This window comes from Camelina sativa, chromosome 12, assembly GCF_030686135.1.
Source record: "Camelina sativa cultivar CO46 ecotype springtype chromosome 12, ASM3068613v1".
Taxonomy (NCBI): Eukaryota; Viridiplantae; Streptophyta; class Magnoliopsida; order Brassicales; family Brassicaceae; genus Camelina; species Camelina sativa.
In genome coordinates this window covers 4,281,611-4,301,200 of record NC_141891.1, presented here as the reverse complement: position 1 = coordinate 4,301,200, position 19,590 = coordinate 4,281,611, and the positions used below count along the sequence as shown (strand labels likewise).

Here is a 19,590-nt window from a genome sequence, read left to right as displayed (position 1 = left end):
TCTCTCGAGAACATTAAGAGTCGGAAGCACCAATTAGGCCGGATAGACCTCACACCGACGCCAAAACCGGAAGCACACCGACGGAGAGGAGAGCAAGAAACCAACGCGACCAAAGACACAAATACAACTACCCAAGAAATCGACTGTTTACATCAGATTCTAGTTTGCCCCTTTTATTACAAAAGATATATAATTATGTAACCTGGCTTGGCTTCTTACAAAAACTGTCTCTTATTTTGGTTTTTATAAGGCTATTTTTATAGAACTTCTAAAATGATTTTATTGTAGATACATAACACACACACATACACACACATATATATATATATATATATATATATATATATACAGTGTCCTTCAAATAAAAATAACTTATACACGAAGAGACATATATATATGAGAAACAATAGTTTTGTGTTTCTAACGTAAAGAAGCCAAAACACATGCATAAATATCGAATTTTTATCCGAATCATGACGTAACAAAAACACTGATACAATTCACTATCTATCATTTCTAGTTTACATTAGGGATAACGTTTTGGCATACTAACACGGTTTCATAATATATTAGCTAGTATTTTCGTCTTATAGTAGATATATAGTAACCAAACAAATGGAATCCACCATTAACCCAAAAAAACAAACAAATCGAATCCCTTGAAATAAAGTATCACAATCATATCTAATCTTTTTCTTTGAGAGAATTAGTCTAATCCTTCACTGAATTTACCACCTGCTTCCTCTCGTAGAATAAAAACTTAACTACCCTTAAGTCTTTTTCTATATACTTACTTTTTTTTCTTTCAATCTAATAAGACTGAGTTGACAAAGGAGAAAACAAAAACTGCTTTTGTAGGTCATTTCTTTCTTTATATATTCCGTCTAGAGATGGTGGATTGATTGGAGTGCTTTCATTGTCATATTCTTTGTCTCCCATCCAAAACCAAAAAAAGGGTCACTATATACAATGCAGTTTCAAGAACACTATATAAGTCACAATTTGGGATCTTTTTTGTTGTTGTTGGATATTCTTTAGATATTTTGTTTCTTGTTCTTTAAATTGTAATAACTAATAACCATAAATAATTTGATGGAAGATTAAAAAAAGAAAAGAAGGTTAATAACAATTTGTTATCCTCCGGGGAACATAATAATATGTAAATTTTAATTATCAGCAAAATATATTTGGGCCTAATATAATAATAAAGGCCCATTAGGTCCATCTCAAGATTCACATCAACTGTTAAATTTAATCTAACCGACGGAGAGATGGCTTCGAGTCGGAGGAGAATATTAGTAGGGTTTCAACGGAGGGACTCACTCACTAGTCGACGACTCTCCGATCCTTTCTTCTCCCCCGCCAAAATCCGTTGAATCTTCTTCATTTTTAGCTTTGAGCTCCCTCGCCTCAGCTCAATTCTCTGCTTTTTGTCACGTCACGGCTTCGTTTAGGTTCGCATTCCGAGTTTTCTGTATTCGATTTCCCGTTCAATTTTGTCTCCTCCGTTAGAATTTAGGTTTACTGTTGGCTGGTATCGATTATTTTTTCGTTTGTTGTTCAATAGTCTTCTTATTAGCTCTGCTTCAAGTCGTTCAAGTTTGATTTTTGCAACACAATGATCCGGAATAGCTCATCTCTTAGCAACTATAATTTCAGAAGAAGAATTCTGGAATTAGTAAATTGAGCTGGATTCCTCAAAAGTTTCTAATTTGATGGTTTCTACACTAATGTTGATTTCCCATATCTGAATTCGTTTTTGTTTTTTTGTTTTGTTAAGTTGAAGGTGGGAGAGATGAATCACGGCCAACAATCTGGAGAGGCAAAGCATGAAGATGATGCTGCTCTTACAGAGTTCCTTGCTTCTCTGATGGACTATACTCCTACTGTATACTTCTCTTTGTACTATTTTAGAATCTTTTTCACTGCTGTACAATGATTGAACCCTGGTTATTGATTGACTTCTGGATTTGTTTTTTTTCCCCCTGCAGATTCCTGATGATTTAGTGGAGCACTACTTGGCTAAGAGTGGGTTTCAGTGCCCCGACGTACGATTGTAGGTATTTCCATGAAGTTATATGTGCTTATTACTATAAAAGAGCAGATTAGTTACTTTTAATGGAATCATTGTTGGGCTTTAGAATGTTTTACCAGCATTTAGATCAGATGTCTTGGTTTAAATCAAGTAAGATGTCCTAGGTTTGTCATATGTTACTACTTTTATGGTTCAGCACTCTTGTGGTTGGGGTATCATACTCTCTCATGGTAGATTTAGGTTTTACCTTGTTTGCATTCCTTTGAAATGGTATGATATAGAAGTTCATGTTGGACTAGCACTGCAGAAGGTTGGCAATTTGAATGTAAACTTCAGATTGTATGCTTAGAATAATGTGTGAATTCTTCTCTTTCCTTCGAATTGAGTGCTTAACATTAAAATTTTGAAGTTTTTTTGAGTTTTGTACTCTTGTCATAATCTTTTCCTGTGTATATTCTTGCCTGTTTGTTCTGATATTTTGTGTACTTATTTGACAGAATAAGGCTAGTTGCTGTGGCTACACAAAAGTTTGTTGCAGATGTTGCCAGCGACGCCCTTCAGTAAGTTTTCATTCCCTTCCCCACAAATTTCCATGCCCTTTTTCATATTTTACTTGTAATTGACAAAGAGAAGCTGCTTATTCTTAGTAAATGAGATGAAAAGATGTGTAAGCTACATTTTCCCAAAATCTTAAAGCATTGATATAAGCTCCTGAATAATACAAATTGTGAATAATTTACAGGCACTGCAAGGCTAGACCAGCACCATTTGTGAAAGACAAAAAACAGCAAAAGGTAATATCTGGCGCCCTTTCGTTTTGTTTTCCTCTGCAACAAATATGAATTGTCTTTTTGTTTTGGATTATGTCATGAATATAATATTTTCTTAAAACAGGATAAGCGTTTAATATTGACTATGGAAGATCTCTCAAAAGCTTTGCGTGAGGTAAATGCTTCTTCCTCTAATTTCATGCTTCCAGCGGTGCTGACTTTCGACCTCCAAAGTATGAGGAGAAAATGTAGAGGCCTCTTTTTTAGTTACTTAAGCTGTAAATGAGGCATTGACTATTCCTCTAACTACAAATGGCATGAAAATAATTCAGTATCACGGAATCATCATAAAATGCATAGAAACATGCCTAAGTGGTTCTAATATTGTGCATTGCAGTAGTGTAGGTAGATAGGTAAACTTTTACCATCCCATCTTAACAGCTAACTTATATGAGTAAACTTGGTTTGGCAGTATGGTGTGAACGTGAAGCATCCAGAATATTTTGCTGATAGCCCTTCGACTGGAATGGATCCTGCGACAAGGGAGGAATAGGAAACAGGAAGTCTTCATCATCTTTGCCTACTAAGGACGGCCAATGCGTGTCAGATCCCTGATTATCTGTTGTGTTTCAGTTAAAATCAAAACTCAGTTGCCTTCCTAGTCATCAATTACATTACATGTATATTCCATTGTTGTTTGTTTTCTTGACTTGTGTCTCTAGTGGTGTTTGGGTTTTCTACATCACTTATCCTCCATTCTTGTAAGTCTCCAAGTCGTGATAATAAGGTAAGTATTCATCCTTATGAGTTCTGATTAACTTGGATACTGTAAGATTGAACAACCACAATGATCAAAGCATGGTCGAAGTATATTTCCATCTAGCAAGCAATGATAAACCCAACAGGTTCTGATTTTAGGTGGCCAGCGCCAGTTACTTTGGAAATAAAATAATAAATGACTTTTGGAATTAGGAATTGAAAAAGCTGTTATGTAACTTCTCATCTCACCGGATATTCATTATCTTATTAACTTTATACTGACGAAGCGTCGTCGTAGATGGGGGGTAGCTTCACCATCATCACCAGGACAAAACAGATTTGTCATGTGCAGAGTCTTCCGGTAGAGTTCACAAAGATTAACGGCATTAATAACAATCACACGAAGATAATTCTGGAGGATAAACATGGTGTAAAGCGTTTAATCAAGTTGGTTCGAGATGGACCAAACTATGGAAGAAGAGGACTGGGAAAAGGATGGAAACTTTTCTGTAGAGCTAAACGATGTACTGAAGATAGGCAAGCCTTTTGAGCTGAAGCTACTTTGGGAAAACAAAACTCCTCTACTTAAGTTTTGGTCCAAGGTTAAGGAGGAACCAATCTATTGTTGGACCTTAATTTATTTAAGCTTAGTGGGCTTAATAAAATTGGATTGTGTGAATGAGAAATTAGGCCTTAATGGTTTGGCCTTGCTTAAGATGGAGCTCCAAGAGAAGTGGGTCAGATTGGATAGAGTCAAAACTCTGTTTCACGATCCGTGAGACTTGGTCTCTTTGTTTTCGTGATCAAGTGGAGAGTTGTGGAGAGTTGGATTTCTTTGAGAGATCGTCGCTTCTTCACGTCGCCCACCTCCTAGATTTGCGATGGACTAGGTAAGGTTGTGGAGAATCTATTTCAAACCCAAGTCATCCAAGACCTCTATATAAACACAAGTTCAAGTCTCATTGAAGCCGATCACCGATCGAGAAGATAAAAAAAGACTTAGAACAGAAACATCCAGCAATCTCTCTCTCAAAAAGTAAGTTTCGAGAGTATCGTAGAAGTGAAGTTCGTATAGAGCCGGTGTTTGAGTGATTAGCAAACCCGGTTGTGTATGGTTGTATCCTGGGACTCTTGTAACCATTAATCCCGTCGCACTGCGGGGGTTTCAAAGAGTTAAGGAAAGAGATTTCGGTCTCGCCTCCATTCTTCCCTTAACGTTTGTGTTGTTATCTCTTATTCAATACCTCTTACGTAGTGTGGCAAATTTCTAGCTCCTACATCTATGTCTGAAGATCTTTTGGGTAAAACAGAGTAGTATAATTAACTAATGTCTCTCTAAATCTGATAGTTAATGTTTTAATTGTTGTTTTAAGTTGTTGTACTTGTATCATTGAGTGAAGTCATATCAGACGAGGTTTACGAAGTCACTCTTTTTATCGAAACTTTTCTGAAGCTGTTTGTATTTTTTCGCCTATCATTATGAAAAAAGTGACCGTATCTGACAAAGCTTAAACCAATTTCGTAGCAGAAGAGGTTTAGGGTTTTTTTTGGATCAATGCAAAATCCTCAAATTTTCTGGTCAAGTGATTAAACTGTAACAATGGCGGATTCAGGTCTTCAATCTCCAAAAAACCCACATTTCTTCCAGGCTCTACTTCCCGGCTTCGACTCCTATCTAGTACTGTTGTCTCTGTCTCTCTTCTACGATTGAGATCTAAGAGAGATGGTTTTGTTTAATGTTTTTGTTTGTATTTTTTTTGTTGCAGAACATTCCTGTAACCTTCTTTTTGAAGCACCTCCAAGGAAGAAACGAACACGAGACTGTGAAATTGAGAACGGAAGTTTCAGATACAATCTGGGAAGTGAAAATTGAAGATGGCCGGAGACTCACAACTGACGGTTGGAAAGAATTTGTCACAGCACATGATTTTCGTATTGGTGATGTCATTGTTTTCAGACACGAAGGAGATTTTGTGTTTCATGTCACTGCATTGGGACTCAATTGCTGTGAGATTGAATATACATCATCATCTCATAGCATTGATGATGATTGTGATATTCATCAGGATAACATTGGTAAAGTTTCTATCTTTTTCTTTGAAATGTACTCAACATCTGGAGAAAGAAGCCAATTTGGAAATTTATTAATTGTTTTGGCTTCAGAAATCAGACCAATGAAGAAGAGAGTGAAGAAGAATCCAAGGAGAGAAGATGATTCTTCATCAGAGCATTCTTGTTTTGTAGCTAATGTCTCAGTCTCAAACCTCCAGGAAGATAAAGTGGTTTGTTAAATTTCTCTAAGCAAAAATCTTATACTTACAGAGTTTGAATTAGTTAGCCTGAGAGGTTAATTTAGAGTAAACTCATGTTTGTCAAATTGTGACGGCTTTGCAGTATGTTCCACTTAGTTTTGTGAGGTCAAATGGTTGGACCAAAGCATGTGGTAAGGTTGTTCTTCTTAACGAAATGGGAAGATCATGGAACTTAAGCTTAGATCACGACAAATCCGGCATCAAAACTTATCTCAGACACGGCTGGAGAAGCTTCTGCAATGCCAATGGAATGAACCGAGGTGGCTATACTTTCAAACTTGTCAAAAATTCAGGAACGCCTGTGATCCGTTTGTGCCAAGCAGGATGTAAACCAGACGCAGAGTCCTCGTCAAATTGTTCATATTTTGCGGGATCTCTCACGCCTTCGAGTTTTAATCATGATGCGCTGGTGAGTGCAAACTTCTATCGCAAAGATGATTTGACTGTAACTCTTTTGTTTGTATGACTTGTGGTGTTTGATCTGATGTTGCAGTATCTTCCAAAAGGGTTTGTGAGCTCAAATGGTTTAGATAAAGATTGTTGCGATGAGATGGTTCTGAAGAATGAATATGGTAGAACATGGAATTTAGTTTTGAGACACCATAAGTCAAACAACACGGTTGTTATGTCACGAGGTTGGAGAAGTTTCTGTCAAGGAAACGGGTTAAAAGCTAGAGATTCCTTCAGGTTTAAACTGGTTAGAACCGGGGCAAAACCTGTTCTCTGTTTGTGCCCTGCAGAAACAAAGCGTGACACAAGGGTAGTAGAGTGTTCAGAAGGTACCGATGTAGATTCCCTCTCCACAGATCCTAGCAGCGGAGAAGAGAGTAGCGAAACCGAGGAAAGTGAAGTTAAGAAGAACACTAAACATAAGGGCAGAGACAACATCAATTTTAAGGAGGATAGTGAAGTGGAGAGCATTGAAGACAAAATCAGCTTACATGAATGTTCGAATATAGAGAAATGGAAGTATTGCTCAAGATCAGGAGCTTCATCTTCATCAAGTCAAAGCCGATTTTTGACATTAACGATTTCTCCGTACTCTTATAGAACCAATAAACTGGTAAATCTCGCGTTATCTATTACATCATTGGTTGTTTGAGATGTGTACTGGTCAATCATTTTGCCTTAATCAATTCTTTTGTGCAGAGACTTCCGCTTCATTTCACGCGGGTGAATGGCATCAAGAAGCCAGGGAAAATAACTCTGTTGGGTCAAGACGGAGTACATCGGATGGTGCGTCTTGTAAAAGACCACGAAAATGGAAGATTGAGACTAGGAAGAGACTGGAAAGGATTCTGTGAACTTCATAGCGTAAAGATAGGAGAGTCCTTTGTGTTGGAACTCATTTGGAAGAAAGATGCAAGTCCTGCGCTTAAGTTCTGCACCAAAGTAAATTGTGTCTGAGACTGTAATTTTAACATGTATGATTGTTTCACTGTAGACTTTTAACTATTTAAGAAGTACCCTTATTATGTGGAAGGAGAATGAAGCTGAAAAATTAAGGTAAGCTTCAAGTTGCTAATATGCCATAGGTACTCGTGGTTGTTGAACACATTCTCCATAGATGTATACAGGAACAGAAACGTTGTCTGGTATGTTTTTATATGCTGAGATTTTGTCTGTAATATGTAACATCTCTGTCCAGTTTTTTTTCTTCTAGCATGACTTAAAAGTAAAATATCTTGGTTTGTAGGAGAAAGAGTTTCTAGCTCCTGGTCAAAGGTCATTGTTCCTCAGGGAACATTTTCATGGAAATCCATGGATTCAGACTTCTGAGTTCCATTAATTTGCTACTATTGACAACAATCTTCTATGTCGGTTTTGGCTCGCCGGGAAAAGATGCACATGTTGAAACCACGTTGGAATATGTACATAGTTGTAAATTAATAAATTTAAATGTACATAGTTGTACTATGTTTAGTAACATAGGTTGGGCTTAATATAGTTAGTAGTTAGGTATCATCTATCAGTGATTCATTTTGATTCTAAATTTTTGGGCACACAATGTTCTTGGTGCAGTTGTAATTAATAACATAAATTAAAATATTTAATATAGTTAGTACTTAGTAGTTAGGTATCATCTATCAGTGATTCATTTTGACACTAACTTTTTGGGCACACAATATTGTTGGTGCAGTTGTAATAACATAAATTAAAATACTAATTTTATAACACGTTTAGGTATTGGTTGTTTCAAGTATTTGTGTATGAATCCGGCTCAAGTGGGGAGGGCAGAGGGGCAGTGGCCCATGGGACCATCGATAATTTCAAAATTTTCTTGTGTTTAAGGTTCTAGTTTTTTTTAAAATTCCAAATTTTTAACATTAAATGTATATTAGGGTCTATTTTGTAGACATAATTTTTAAGAGAGTTCAAACAAGTTTTTAAAAGTATGGATAGGTTCAAATATACTAAATATTCAGTGTATATATAGCTTAAAGGGTTCAAAACCTTTTTTTGCCCTAGGGCTCTAAATAGTATTGAGCTGGGGCTGTGTACAAGGGCGGACCTACATTGTGGTTAGGAGATCAAGTGACCTGGTGAAATATTGAAATAATTCTTTTTTGCTTATGAAGTACTGAAATTCTTGTAGCAAAGTTGGTTTTCTTTAGTATTTTGACACCCCAAACCTAGGTTCAATATTCCTATACTATACCAATAGTCTCTTTATTTAATTATTGACCTGGGCAAATTTTTTTCCTTGGGTTCGCCACTGGCTGTGTATGATTATGTTGCCCGGCATCTTAATATGGTCGTAGTTAATTAGGTATCACTGATTCGTATTGACACTAGATTTTTGAACAAGCAATGCTGTCGGTGCAATTGTAATAACAAAACACGGATGTTTATTTTTCAAAAAAGAAAAAACACACAGGTGTTTATTATATAACACTTTTAGGTATTGGTTGCTTCAAGCATTCGTGTATGTTTATGTTAACACTTTCAGGTATTGGGCGACATCTTAATATAGTTAGTAGTTAGGCATCATCTATGATCTATCAATAATGCTTTGTAGTAACAAAACGCTGATTTTTATAGATATATACATAATACACTTAAGGTATTGAAAGTTTCAAGCATTTGTGTATGTTTATTATGTTCAGGTTTTTCGTTTGTTTTATATATGTCCAGCTATTAATATTTAGTAGTGTTATACTCTACTAACGCAAACGCGGAATACATAATAATTTTACATTTATAACTAACAAGAAACAATGAAGGGCTCATCGTGTGGTTGCATTGTTGCAAGAAGCATCAGCATCATCTTTCGTTACGCTCGATAGTCTTTTGTGAAGATTTGGGGAAGAAAACTGGCTAGACAACAAATCAAGCGTCGAACAAGTTGGAGTCATAAGATCAAACAGCTCATGAAATTTGAAAAAAAAAAATATAAATCAAAGTAGATAATTGGAAAAACAGAGAAATTGCGATTCTCACTCGTATTTTAGCACCAGGCCCAATAAATTTTTGAGCCAGCCCTGGCCCAAGCGTAGAGTTGCGGAGCGTAACACGACGGTAGGAACTAGTCGGAGATCAAAGGGCTTCGTGTTGAGAAGAAACCGAAGAATTCGTCTCTCAAAAAATCAAATTCGTTCAATCGGCGGCATGATTCGTAAAGTAATGCACATCTTGGAAATATTTTAAACTCATATTTAGGAATGGATAAGACTTTTATCAAAGGGTGTTTGATCCGAAGAAGTTTTTTTTTTCTTTAGTTAAGAAGTAAATTACTAATTATTAACGACCCTTTCTGCTAATGGCGTAATTACGCCAAGGTAAAAATAGGTCAAATTAAGCCAAGGTAAGGGCAAAAAGACAAATAAGGATTAATCATTAAATGGATAAGAAAGAAATATTTTGGTGCAAGTTGCCGAATATATGGCATGATTTTTTAAAAAATTTAAATTTTCGTTTTGTGAAGAAATCTCGAGAATACAACAAATCAATAAACATGTACGATGATGGGTGGTTTTCATTAGGTAAATCGTAGGTTTTGGTTTATGGTTAACTTTGTGAAGGATTCCAGAGTTTGTATAGCTCAAATTTGCTACGGATGCGCTATACAAACTCATGGACTCATCTCATCCCGCTGCTCACGAATACATCACTGGGTCAGGACAAATTTTTTCTTCTACGGTATAGTTTTCAGCTAACAGTCCACTCATTTTGGATGGAACGCAACAATCGACGAAATGGGACACCCGCGATCCCTTCTGCCTAGCTTATCCGAAGACTTGACCTCCAAATCAGAAACCGGTTACTTTCTATCCAAGAACAAGGAGATGGGCGATTTCGGGACTGCCTGGTGACATGGCTTGCCTCAAGATACTCCTCTCCTTAAGCAAAAACTTTAGTATGTAATATGTATTTCATTTACTTTCAACAAACACTGCACTTGATGTAACAAAGTTTTTTCGAATAAATTTTACATTTTATTCAAAAAAAAAAAAAAAACAAAAACAAAAAAAACAACAACATTTCTGTTGATCCAATTTCGTCTAGCGCCATATCGGAGATGGGAACCGGATGGAATGAGTCGGTGATAACAACATCTTTGCCGCCAACGATGGCGCTGAGACCTCAATCAAATCTTTGGACTGGGATCAAATCAATATACTGAGAGAATCTCTCACTCAGTTAATATTCCGCGACTTGTTAGCCTTAGCCACATTAATACATAAAAATTTGTCATCGGTGAGGTTCCGATTTTTCTTTTTTTTTTTCTTTTTTCTGTTGGAGGCGAACCACTAATTCCTATATCGAAGTTATATTTTATTAGGCAAGATAACGGCTGCAAATGGTTGCAAGGTTGAAGAGATTGAACAGGTTGAAAAAAATTATTCAACCAATTTTCACCATTTGCGTTTTAAAAGTTGAAGAGGTTGGAAAAAATTATTCAGCCCGTTCAACTCAAAAAGTTGAAAAAATAAACTAATCCTACAGCAAAAATCTTCAACTTGTTTAACCACTATTTTGGAAATGAATGAGTTGAATATTATTCAACCCAATTTTATTCAACCCATTTTTTTTTAATTTTGTGCATCCATTTGCAGCCAAGGTAAACTCACTCCAATTATTAAATGGGAGCATCAAGTACTACAATGTCCCAACTACTGTATTACACTGCCATATACTACAAACATCTTTTAAAATTATCAGAATTATTACATTTTTGTTGACACTAAACGACAACACAATCTTGAAAGAAAAAACAAACACCAATATCACCACAAATCTTTATTACAAACATTTTTTTATTATTAAAAACTATCAAGTAAAAACTTTATTGAGTTCATAATCTCCTCCCACTGAAATCAATTATTGTTTTTTTTTGGTAAACTCTGAATCTATTTGTGGAATTCGATAACAGAATACGTATAAGCGAGACCAGTTATTTCGCATTTATGAAAACCCGAAGCAGAGGCTAAAGCTTCAAATTGAGAAGATGACCTCATTTCACCACCCGAACATTGTGTTAACATCACCATGTCCATACCGAAAACAATGCTAGAGAAATTGTCCTCGCCACTCTTTGGTTCTGATGGTGCAACCGTGTCAACTATTATCACTTTTCCCTTTTCCGGCAGACTCTTCCAACAGTTTCTTAGTATCTTTACACAGTCTTTGTCGCTCCAGTCACGTAACATCCGCTACAAACATTTTATCGATATCTTAATTAGTTTGTAAATATATAATTTATTAATTAACCTTTTTCATTCAAATATAGTGTATATATATAACTTACTCTCAAGAAGATTGCATCTCCTTTTGGAACTTCTATAAACATATCTCCGGATACATGCTCCACTCCTATAACAGATTTTAGTAGGACTAAATTAAATTAGATCAATACAAAAAAAAGGTTATGGAAAACACTATTCAGTTTTCTGCTTGTCCATCAAATGACATGTACCTGGATAAACAGGAGCAGTGGCTATAACTGCAGCTAAATCGAAATTGATGCCCTTAATTTCAGGGTACTTGCGAGTGACGAGATTTAGTATGGTGCCAAGTCCTCCTCCAATATCAACTAAAGTCTTTACATCTTTGAATCCTTTGTAAACTTCTAAAAACTTTTTCATGATCATGGTAGAAGATTCTGACATTGCATGTTTAAACATACCAGCGAATTGTTTGTCCGTCCTAATGTATTCGTAGAGTCCCATGCCATGAGCAGAACTGAATGCATCTTTTCCTTCTTGTATCACATCCTTCAGATGTGTCCTGTAACAAATCTTCAATTGTTCATCAAAGGTACGTGTACGGGGTACTTTTAAACCGTATATTGGTTTTATACAATTGATGCCATCAACTAGTATAATCTGGTTAATTTGCAAATAATGAGGTACGTACCAAGTTTTGAAAAAGACTTCGCTCTGGAGCAGCATGAATTGGGTCATGAGCGAACCCGAGTCATCACCGCGGTTTAAGAAAAACTTGCAAACGGGTTCGGCTGCATATACCCTTTTGGGTCATTCCGGTTCGATCGTCAACTACACGACACTTGAAGATCGAGTGGCTGACAAGTAACCGTAACATCAGGTCTAGCAAGATTGGTGCCTCTGGGTTGATGAGCTTGGTAGGGAGAGCAAAAGCTATCTCGGAAGAGGAGAGCCATGCGTCTTTGCCTACCGCAGCGACCGTGTCAAAGACGCCAAGCTCCAAGGCAGCTTTGAAAACCATGGGAAAAGCCAACGAGTTGGTGATCCTGAACGCTTGCAAGCTCATCAATTCTTCGTCAACTTGTTCTTTGGTTAGACCTGGTTTAGGGTAAGTGGTTAAGGGCTCTTGAAGATGGCTCGTCATTGTTGTTGCTGATTGGAAAATTCAAGAAGGCAGAGATGGGAAGGAATTAAGAAAGGATGGCTTCAACAATTAGACTTAGAGCGCCATTTTATAGTAAAATCAGTGAAATTAATCCTTCAACCAAGTGTAAAATCAGTGAAATTAATCCTTCAACCATCCCTAACCATATAAACGTTTAAAAAGTTTGTAAAAGAGTTTGGAGTAATATTGTGGTCGGTTGTAGAATAAAGTAGGATAAACATCCCACGCCACGTCGGTAATACGACACACAAAGCTTATGATATTATTATTTTAATAAAGACGGAGAAATACGACACACAATAATCATGCTTATGATATACTCTCTCTGTCTCACAAAGATTGAAGTTTTAGAGAATTTTCTTTGTCCCAACAAGATTGATGTTTTGAATATTTTTAATAAATTTTTGTTTTAATGATTACTGATGCTGTAGAGTGTATGGAGTGTAAAAGTGGGAAGGTGGGAAAGTGAAAAAGTATTAGAAAAATAAATCATATATTCTCTCTGTCTTAATATGTGTGTAAAATCCTAAACTTCAATCTTTATGAGACAGAGGGAGTATTATTTAATTTATAAAGTTGTTGACAAAAACAATAAAATTATTTAATTAAGACAGAGAAATTACACCACGTTTTCTACTATTTGATTTTATCATTTTCATCAAACTAAGAAGAAAAATGGATAAATAGGCCAAATGGCCCATAAAAAATAAACCTTACCGCTTTGTATCAATTTGCTGCTCTCCCTAGCTTAAAAACCCTAGACGTTAGGAGTGTAAATAGAGACAATGGGTCTGATTGGTAACGTAGTCAAAACTGTACAGAAAAACTGTAAGCTGAAGCTGTAAGCTTTTACGGAATATGACAAAGCTGTAAGAAAGAGTTGTAAATCAAAGCTGTAAAAAAGCTGAGAATAAAACTTTTAATAAATTTTTTGGTAAAGCTTTTGTGATTGGTAAAAATTCAAAGTTGTACAACTTGTAATACTTTGTTTGTGTTACCAATCACTGCGAATGTCTTTTTTTTAAGAGCTTTCTTACATTAATAAATAGAGTAAGTTACAATGAAGCAAGAGAGAACCAATACAAATAGAGAAAGGGGAAAGCAGGACAATCTCCCAAATGTAAAATGATCAACACAATAAACAACCAATAGCACAAATCTTTATTACAAACAATTTAAATATACTATGAAAAAACCCATTGAAGATAAACGTTTATTTTAATTATAATCTCTTCCCACCAAATCAAGTATTGCTTATTATTGTATTCGTTGTAAACTCTGAATCTATTTGTGGAATTCGATAACAGAAAATGTGTAAGCGAGAGCAGCTATTTCACATTTATGAAAACCCGAAGCAGAGGCTAAAGCTTCAAACTGAGAAAATGACCTCTCTTTACCACCCGAGCATTGTGTTAACATCATCATGTCCATGCCAAAGACTATGTTAGAGAAAATGTCGTCACTCTTTGGTTCTGTTGGTGTAACCATGTCAACGACTACCACTTTTCCCTTTTCCGGAAGACTCTTCCAACAGTTTCTTAGTATCTTTACACAATCTTCGTCGTTCCAATCATGTAATATCCACTGCCAGCAATTTATCCAACTTAGTTTGTGAATGAACTGTTTAAATCATAAAAGTACATAGCCTTTTCATTTTAATGCAATATATATAACTTACTTTCATCAAGATTGCATCCCCTTTTGGAACTTCGATAAACATATCCCCGGATACATGCTCCACTCCTATATAACATATTTTTAGTTGGATTTAATAAAACTGAAAAAGTTCTTTTTTTTTTTCATTTTTTTTTTATAAAACACTTCAATTTATATACCTGGATACAAAGGAGCAGTGGCTAAAACCCCGGCTAAATCGAAATTGATACCCTTAATTTGAGGATATTTGCAAGTGACAAGATTTAGTATGGTGCCAAGTCCTCCTCCAATATCAACTAAAGTATTTACATCTTCGAATCCTTTGTATACTTCTAAAAACTTCTTCATGACCATGGTAGAAGATTCTGACATTGCCTGGTTAAACATACCAGCAAATTGTTCGTCCAACCCAATGTATTCGAAGAGTTTCATGCCATGGGCAGAGCTGAATGCATCTTTTTCTTCTTGTATCACATCCTTCAGGTGTGTCCTGTAACAAATCTTCAATTGTTCAGGACGTGTATAGATAGTACTTTTTTGCATATTGGTTTGTTATAACTGAGGATTAACTACTAATTTGGCTGATTTGCAAATAATGACGTACGTACCAAGTTTTGAAATAGACTTGGCTTTGGTGCAACTTGAACAAGGACATGAGAGAACCTGAGTCGTCACCACGGTTTACGAAAAAAGCGCAAACCGGTTCGGCTGCATATATCCTTTGGGTCTTTCCGGTTCGATAATTTTCCCCGGTTTCAACTACTCGACATTTCAAGATCGAGTGGCTGGCGAGTAACCGTAACATCCGGTCCAGCAACATTGGCGCCTCTGGGTTGGTGGGCTAGGTAGGGAGAGCAAAAGCTATCTCGGAAGAGGAGAGCCATACGTCGTCGTCAACGGCAACAATTGTATCGAGGACGCCAAACTCCAAGGCAGCTTTGAAAACCATAGGAAAAGCCAATGAGTTCGTGATCCTCAACGCTTGCAAGCCCATCATTTCTTCGTCAACTTGTTCTTGTTCTTTGGTTAGAACCGGTTTAGGGTAAGTGGTTAAGGGCTCTTGAAGATGGTTTTCCATTGCTGTTGTTGGTTGGAAATAAATTTGAAGAAGGCAGAGATGGGAAGATAGGATGGTTTCAACAGTTAGACTTAGTGCACCATTTTATAGGGAGATATCTCAAAACCAAGTGTACCGACTTTTTGATTTGGTGACCCTGACCCATGTATGACTACAGATTTTTGCCTAATATTTTTATTTTGAAGAAAGATTATCTGATATCAGTCTAAAAATATAACTAACCCTATGTCTTAAATTGTTTATGCTGAAAAATGTCTAAATTTTGCTTGCATCGATTAATATAGCAAAATTTATATATATAAATATGTCAAATTTTAATACATATAAAGAAATAATGTAACTCATAATAAAGATCTTGACGAGGGATAAATTGTGAACCGCCATCATTAAATATTAAAATGAAATCTCTGCCTATATATATGAATAGCAAACCTAATTGCATAAAAAAGTTCGGGATTAAACTTCTTGGTTGGTTTGGGTGATGTTAGGCAAACGAAGAAGTGACACCTGAGAGGCAGATATAACTAATATTGATATATATATATATATATATATATATATATATATATATCAATGAGCTAAAGGATGCTACTTTAATTAATGACACAAGATACAACATATATAAGGTATAAGTGTATAACCAAACAAACTTGTTTATGCTGAAAAATGACTAAATTTTGTTTGCATTGATTAATATAGCAACATTTATATATATAAATATGTCAAATGTAAAACTAGAAGCTGCTAGGTTTAGAATAAACTTCTTTCTCACTTTCTTATTGAACAGAATACAATTACAGCCCTATATTTATACAAGAGAATCTAACTTGTGCACCAAGCAAAATATATCTTGGGGATTAAGTTATTCAGTTTCCTATTCTTGTTGTATTTATCTAGAATAGGAAAATATACAATATATTCTATGATACAGGCCAATATCAAATTTTAATATATATATATATATATATATATATATATATATATATACTAGGAGAGTTACCCGCACGCTTGTGCGGGCAAGAACTGAATAGAAAAAAAAACTAATTTAATTATTCATAATGTTGAATCAAATTTTTATTATATTTTAAAAACTTGTTTAATTTTTTTTAATTTTTATAGTAGTTCGTATGTTCAAATATATATATTTTTTAAGTTTCATATTAAATATTATTATTTTCACTTTTTAAAATAATAAAATAAATAGTTAATAAAATGTTTATAGTATTACTCTACATATGCAAAATATAAATTGAAACTTTAAAGTCCATTTTTAAAGTTTAATTGAAATTTTAAAGGCTATTTTCAAAGTTTAAGCCCAATTTGACCGTAACAAAGTTTTAAATGAGCCAAATACAATTGTTACGGTCAATTTTAATTACCTTGATATAATAATTTCGGATAATATAATATGTAATTTCGTTTAGACTATTAAAATAATATTTTAAGCAACCCATAAATATACTTCTATTTAGACCATTGTATTTGGTACTATAAACATTCAAAATTATACTAAAGTTTGCATATACAAAAAGTTCATTAAGCCACTGTATCTTTATTTCTGAGTCCATTCTTTATGACTGAGTCCCTGAGCTCTCACTTTGATGCTCCATCACATGGTTTATATAATAACGTCCAGCAAACTCAGACTTATAAATATATAAAGTGTATGAAACAAAATTATTTTAACAACATACATAATCATATATAAAGTGTATAAAGTTATTTTTACATAATCAAATCTTACATAGCCTGGTGATTCTCCAGTCCTTCGAACTGTGGTTTTATAAACATTTGCAGTTTAAGATTAATATATTGGTTACCTTATGATGATTATATCAGAACTATTTTATGTTACACACCTTCATATTCTCCGAGTTTCACAAACCGCATTACACAAAAAAAAGGTTTGGATTTGTATATGAGATGGCACCCGTTTGATTGCCATTTAGACATGAATTCAGAAGTGTAGTTGTTTTTGACACGACATTTCACAGTTTCATTCCTACATGTTTATCAAATTAATAAAAAATCTTAATAGAGACAACTTTAAAACGTAACTGTCCTAAAGGTAGAGTAAATGTCTTTTACCTGCCATTCAACAACGTGAGAACATCATTACTATTATTGGCACTCTCAGGTCTTCTTTTATCTTCCACATCTACTATACACTCACAGACAACTAATTTGGGAAAAAGACAGAATTTAGCTTTCCAAAGTGTTGCAAATCTATATTTGGTAAAAGTTTAATTCATACTTTTCTAAGTAAGGGACCAATACACAAAGTTACAACAAATCCTATAAAGATTCTAGATTCTCGAACACAAAGTTACAATTAACTATACTCACATATTGTACCATATCAATATTAAATTAATTAACGAAACACTTACCGAAAGAGATGGGATGATTTATTTTTCCATGATATATATCATCCAAATACTCGAATCAAAAGTAATTCTTTGGACTCAATTGTTGGACCAGCGTCATAGTGGTATCGTCCGTGAATTTAATTTGATAAGGATGATGAGTATTCCTCTCATTCATGGTTGGATTGATTACTTTGAAATTTCTAATATCATACCATTCACCATCGTCGATATATTTCTGGAGTTTAGCGAGTGTATTTGGTAAAAAAGTAGATTTGATTGTGTTACTCTTCACAGTTTAATAACAATTGTAGGAAGTCGTATATATAAGAATTGTTAAAAAATGAACTTTAAGTAAGAATGATGTTCAATTAACGATACTAACCACTACATCCACAAGAAGCAGTACTCTTTTTGTAAAGAACTCGCTGATACTCCAAGAATGTAAGACCTTGGCGTGTATACGCCAATTAGTTCTTTCGGGAAGAAGATCAATTAGACCTTGACCTTGGCGCTAATCGAATCTCATGATTTTCTCCAATTAGGGTTTTTCCTGTTTCTTCTCTGTTATCGAAAACGAAAAGGGGATTCCGGATTTGTAAGAATACAAACAGTCACGATTAAACGTTGCCTCTTAATCGTTTTAGTGTCTCACATTTTGTTTGACTATTAAATATTTTTAGTATTTATTATTATATATATAATTACAGATTAAAGGTAAATTTTGTAGTTAATATTTATTATGCAAAATTATATATACATTTTATGACACAGCTAACAATTATATGTTTTCAAACAACATTGTTGAAACCAAATAAAATATAATCATGTGAATTTTTTTAATAAAATGTTCTTAGACCATCTACAATGTATTTATCTTTTATTTTATAATATAAAATAAGTCAAAATTAGAAAATGGTTTTTTCCAATGTGAAAGTCTATATATGACTATTAAATAGAGGTAGTTTTAAAGATATTAAAAATTACTTTATTTAAGAGAAGAAATATAATTCAAGTCTAAATATCCAAAACAATTATCCAACTACAAACCATAATTATACAGTCTCAAATACCTCTTTGAAAACAACATTAAGTGTTTATTCTGGCATTTCCCATATTTATCTGTAATTAATACCTTTAAGCATTTTCTGGTTGTGACTCGAGAGAAAGCAACATAAAGCTGTCCATGTGTGAAAACCGGTTTCGGTAGAAACAATCTAACATGTTCTAGCGTCTGACCTTGACTTTTGTTTATAGTAATTGCAAACTCCACGGTAACAGAAAACTTTCTTCACCTCATACGAAAGGGAAACTTTGCATCAGGTGGACTAACATACATCCTAGAGATAAGTACTTTATCACCAACCTTTTTTCCTGTCACGATTCTTGCTTCGATTATATGATTGGTCATCTGAGTAATAATTAACCTCGTACCATTACTCAAACTTCCCTTAGGGTCTATATTCCTTAGCAACATGACATGTGCTCCTATTTTCAACGTTAAAGCATGGCTTGACAATCCAAAAACTTGTATATTGTTTAGGAAATCCTGAGTGTAGATCATATTATCATGAGCACTTTTATCTGACGTTTCAATACTATCAAAGTTAAGATATCGTCTCTCCTCACCTGTAAATAAAAAAATAAAGAAGGAATTTTAGATATGTGATATCTTGTTTTTTGTTGGGTTTTAAGCCTTGTTTTTGGTTAGTTTTGTTGCATAATCTTGTCATTCTAGGTTGTTTTAGGAGCATATGCATATAGTGTGCTACCTCTCAGGTTC

At 34.6% G+C, this 19,590-nt stretch overlaps 4 protein-coding genes and 1 pseudogene across 6 annotated transcripts; 2 read left to right on the top strand and 3 right to left on the bottom strand.

Annotated features, from left to right (window-relative positions):
• The first annotated feature begins 907 nt into the window (after positions 1 to 907).
• LOC104730125 (transcription initiation factor TFIID subunit 10) lies at positions 908 to 3,609 on the top strand. Its single transcript, XM_010449232.3, has 7 exons — positions 908 to 1,454; positions 1,781 to 1,888; positions 1,992 to 2,056; positions 2,533 to 2,595; positions 2,778 to 2,829; positions 2,930 to 2,980; positions 3,278 to 3,609. The coding sequence occupies exons 2-7, from the start codon at positions 1,796 to 1,798 to the stop codon at positions 3,356 to 3,358; spliced, it is 405 nt and encodes a 134-aa protein (XP_010447534.1). The 5' UTR covers positions 908 to 1,454; positions 1,781 to 1,795; the 3' UTR covers positions 3,359 to 3,609.
• On the top strand, positions 3,528 to 7,511 carry LOC104730126 (B3 domain-containing protein REM14). Of its 3 annotated transcripts, none has more exons than XM_010449234.3 (7): positions 3,528 to 4,600; positions 5,093 to 5,242; positions 5,331 to 5,640; positions 5,728 to 5,846; positions 5,959 to 6,285; positions 6,370 to 6,939; positions 7,026 to 7,511. In XM_010449234.3, the coding sequence occupies exons 2-7, from the start codon at positions 5,165 to 5,167 to the stop codon at positions 7,281 to 7,283; spliced, it is 1,662 nt and encodes a 553-aa protein (XP_010447536.1). In that variant the 5' UTR covers positions 3,528 to 4,600; positions 5,093 to 5,164; the 3' UTR covers positions 7,284 to 7,511. The 3 variants fall into 3 exon arrangements, with proteins under 3 accessions (XP_010447536.1, XP_087335678.1, XP_087335679.1); XM_087479552.1 differs by having other exon boundaries at positions 4,305 to 4,600; positions 5,178 to 5,242; positions 7,026 to 7,401; XM_087479553.1 differs by lacking the exon at positions 5,093 to 5,242 and having other exon boundaries at positions 4,349 to 4,600.
• Positions 7,512 to 10,983: 3,472 nt separating this feature from the next.
• Positions 10,984 to 12,829, bottom strand: LOC104730127 (indole glucosinolate O-methyltransferase 1-like). Its single transcript, XM_087479766.1, has 4 exons — positions 12,234 to 12,829; positions 11,794 to 12,104; positions 11,626 to 11,690; positions 10,984 to 11,530 (listed from the first exon to the last, which is right to left on the bottom strand). The coding sequence occupies exons 1-4, from the start codon at positions 12,278 to 12,280 to the stop codon at positions 11,228 to 11,230; spliced, it is 726 nt and encodes a 241-aa protein (XP_087335892.1). The 5' UTR covers positions 12,281 to 12,829; the 3' UTR covers positions 10,984 to 11,227.
• On the bottom strand, positions 12,297 to 12,686 carry LOC147930165 (indole glucosinolate O-methyltransferase 4 pseudogene; annotated as a pseudogene).
• A 1,004-nt stretch (positions 12,830 to 13,833) lies between the features above and the next one.
• LOC104730124 (indole glucosinolate O-methyltransferase 3-like) lies at positions 13,834 to 15,499 on the bottom strand. The gene is made up of 4 exons (XM_087477580.1): positions 14,972 to 15,499; positions 14,543 to 14,853; positions 14,386 to 14,450; positions 13,834 to 14,291 (listed from the first exon to the last, which is right to left on the bottom strand). Exons 1-4 carry the CDS (start codon positions 15,181 to 15,183, stop codon positions 13,992 to 13,994), a joined length of 888 nt encoding a protein of 295 aa, XP_087333706.1. The 5' UTR covers positions 15,184 to 15,499; the 3' UTR covers positions 13,834 to 13,991.
• Between the last annotated feature and the right edge of the window lie 4,091 nt (positions 15,500 to 19,590).

Coding starts and splice junctions, on each gene's coding strand:
- LOC104730127 (XM_087479766.1), bottom strand. CDS start 12,280: ATGACCCAATTCATGCTGCTCCAGAGCGAAGTCTTTTTCAAAACTTG. Junction 12,105..12,233: donor GAAGTCTTTTTCAAAACTTG/GTACGTACCTCA, acceptor GATTTGTTACAG/GACACATCTGAAGGATGTGA. Junction 11,531..11,625: donor GAGATGCAATCTTCTTGAGA/GTAAGTTATATA, acceptor AAATGTTTGTAG/CGGATGTTACGTGACTGGAG.
- LOC104730126 (XM_010449234.3), top strand. CDS start 5,165: ATGGCGGATTCAGGTCTTCAATCTCCAAAAAACCCACATTTCTTCCAG. Junction 6,286..6,369: donor GTTTTAATCATGATGCGCTG/GTGAGTGCAAAC, acceptor CTGATGTTGCAG/TATCTTCCAAAAGGGTTTGT. Junction 6,940..7,025: donor CTTATAGAACCAATAAACTG/GTAAATCTCGCG, acceptor TCTTTTGTGCAG/AGACTTCCGCTTCATTTCAC.
- LOC104730124 (XM_087477580.1), bottom strand. CDS start 15,183: ATGTTGCTGGACCGGATGTTACGGTTACTCGCCAGCCACTCGATCTTG. Junction 14,854..14,971: donor CAAGTCTATTTCAAAACTTG/GTACGTACGTCA, acceptor GATTTGTTACAG/GACACACCTGAAGGATGTGA. Junction 14,451..14,542: donor CACTGCTCCTTTGTATCCAG/GTATATAAATTG, acceptor TATGTTATATAG/GAGTGGAGCATGTATCCGGG.
- LOC104730125 (XM_010449232.3), top strand. CDS start 1,796: ATGAATCACGGCCAACAATCTGGAGAGGCAAAGCATGAAGATGATGCT. Junction 1,889..1,991: donor TGATGGACTATACTCCTACT/GTATACTTCTCT, acceptor TTCCCCCTGCAG/ATTCCTGATGATTTAGTGGA. Junction 2,057..2,532: donor CAGTGCCCCGACGTACGATT/GTAGGTATTTCC, acceptor CTTATTTGACAG/AATAAGGCTAGTTGCTGTGG.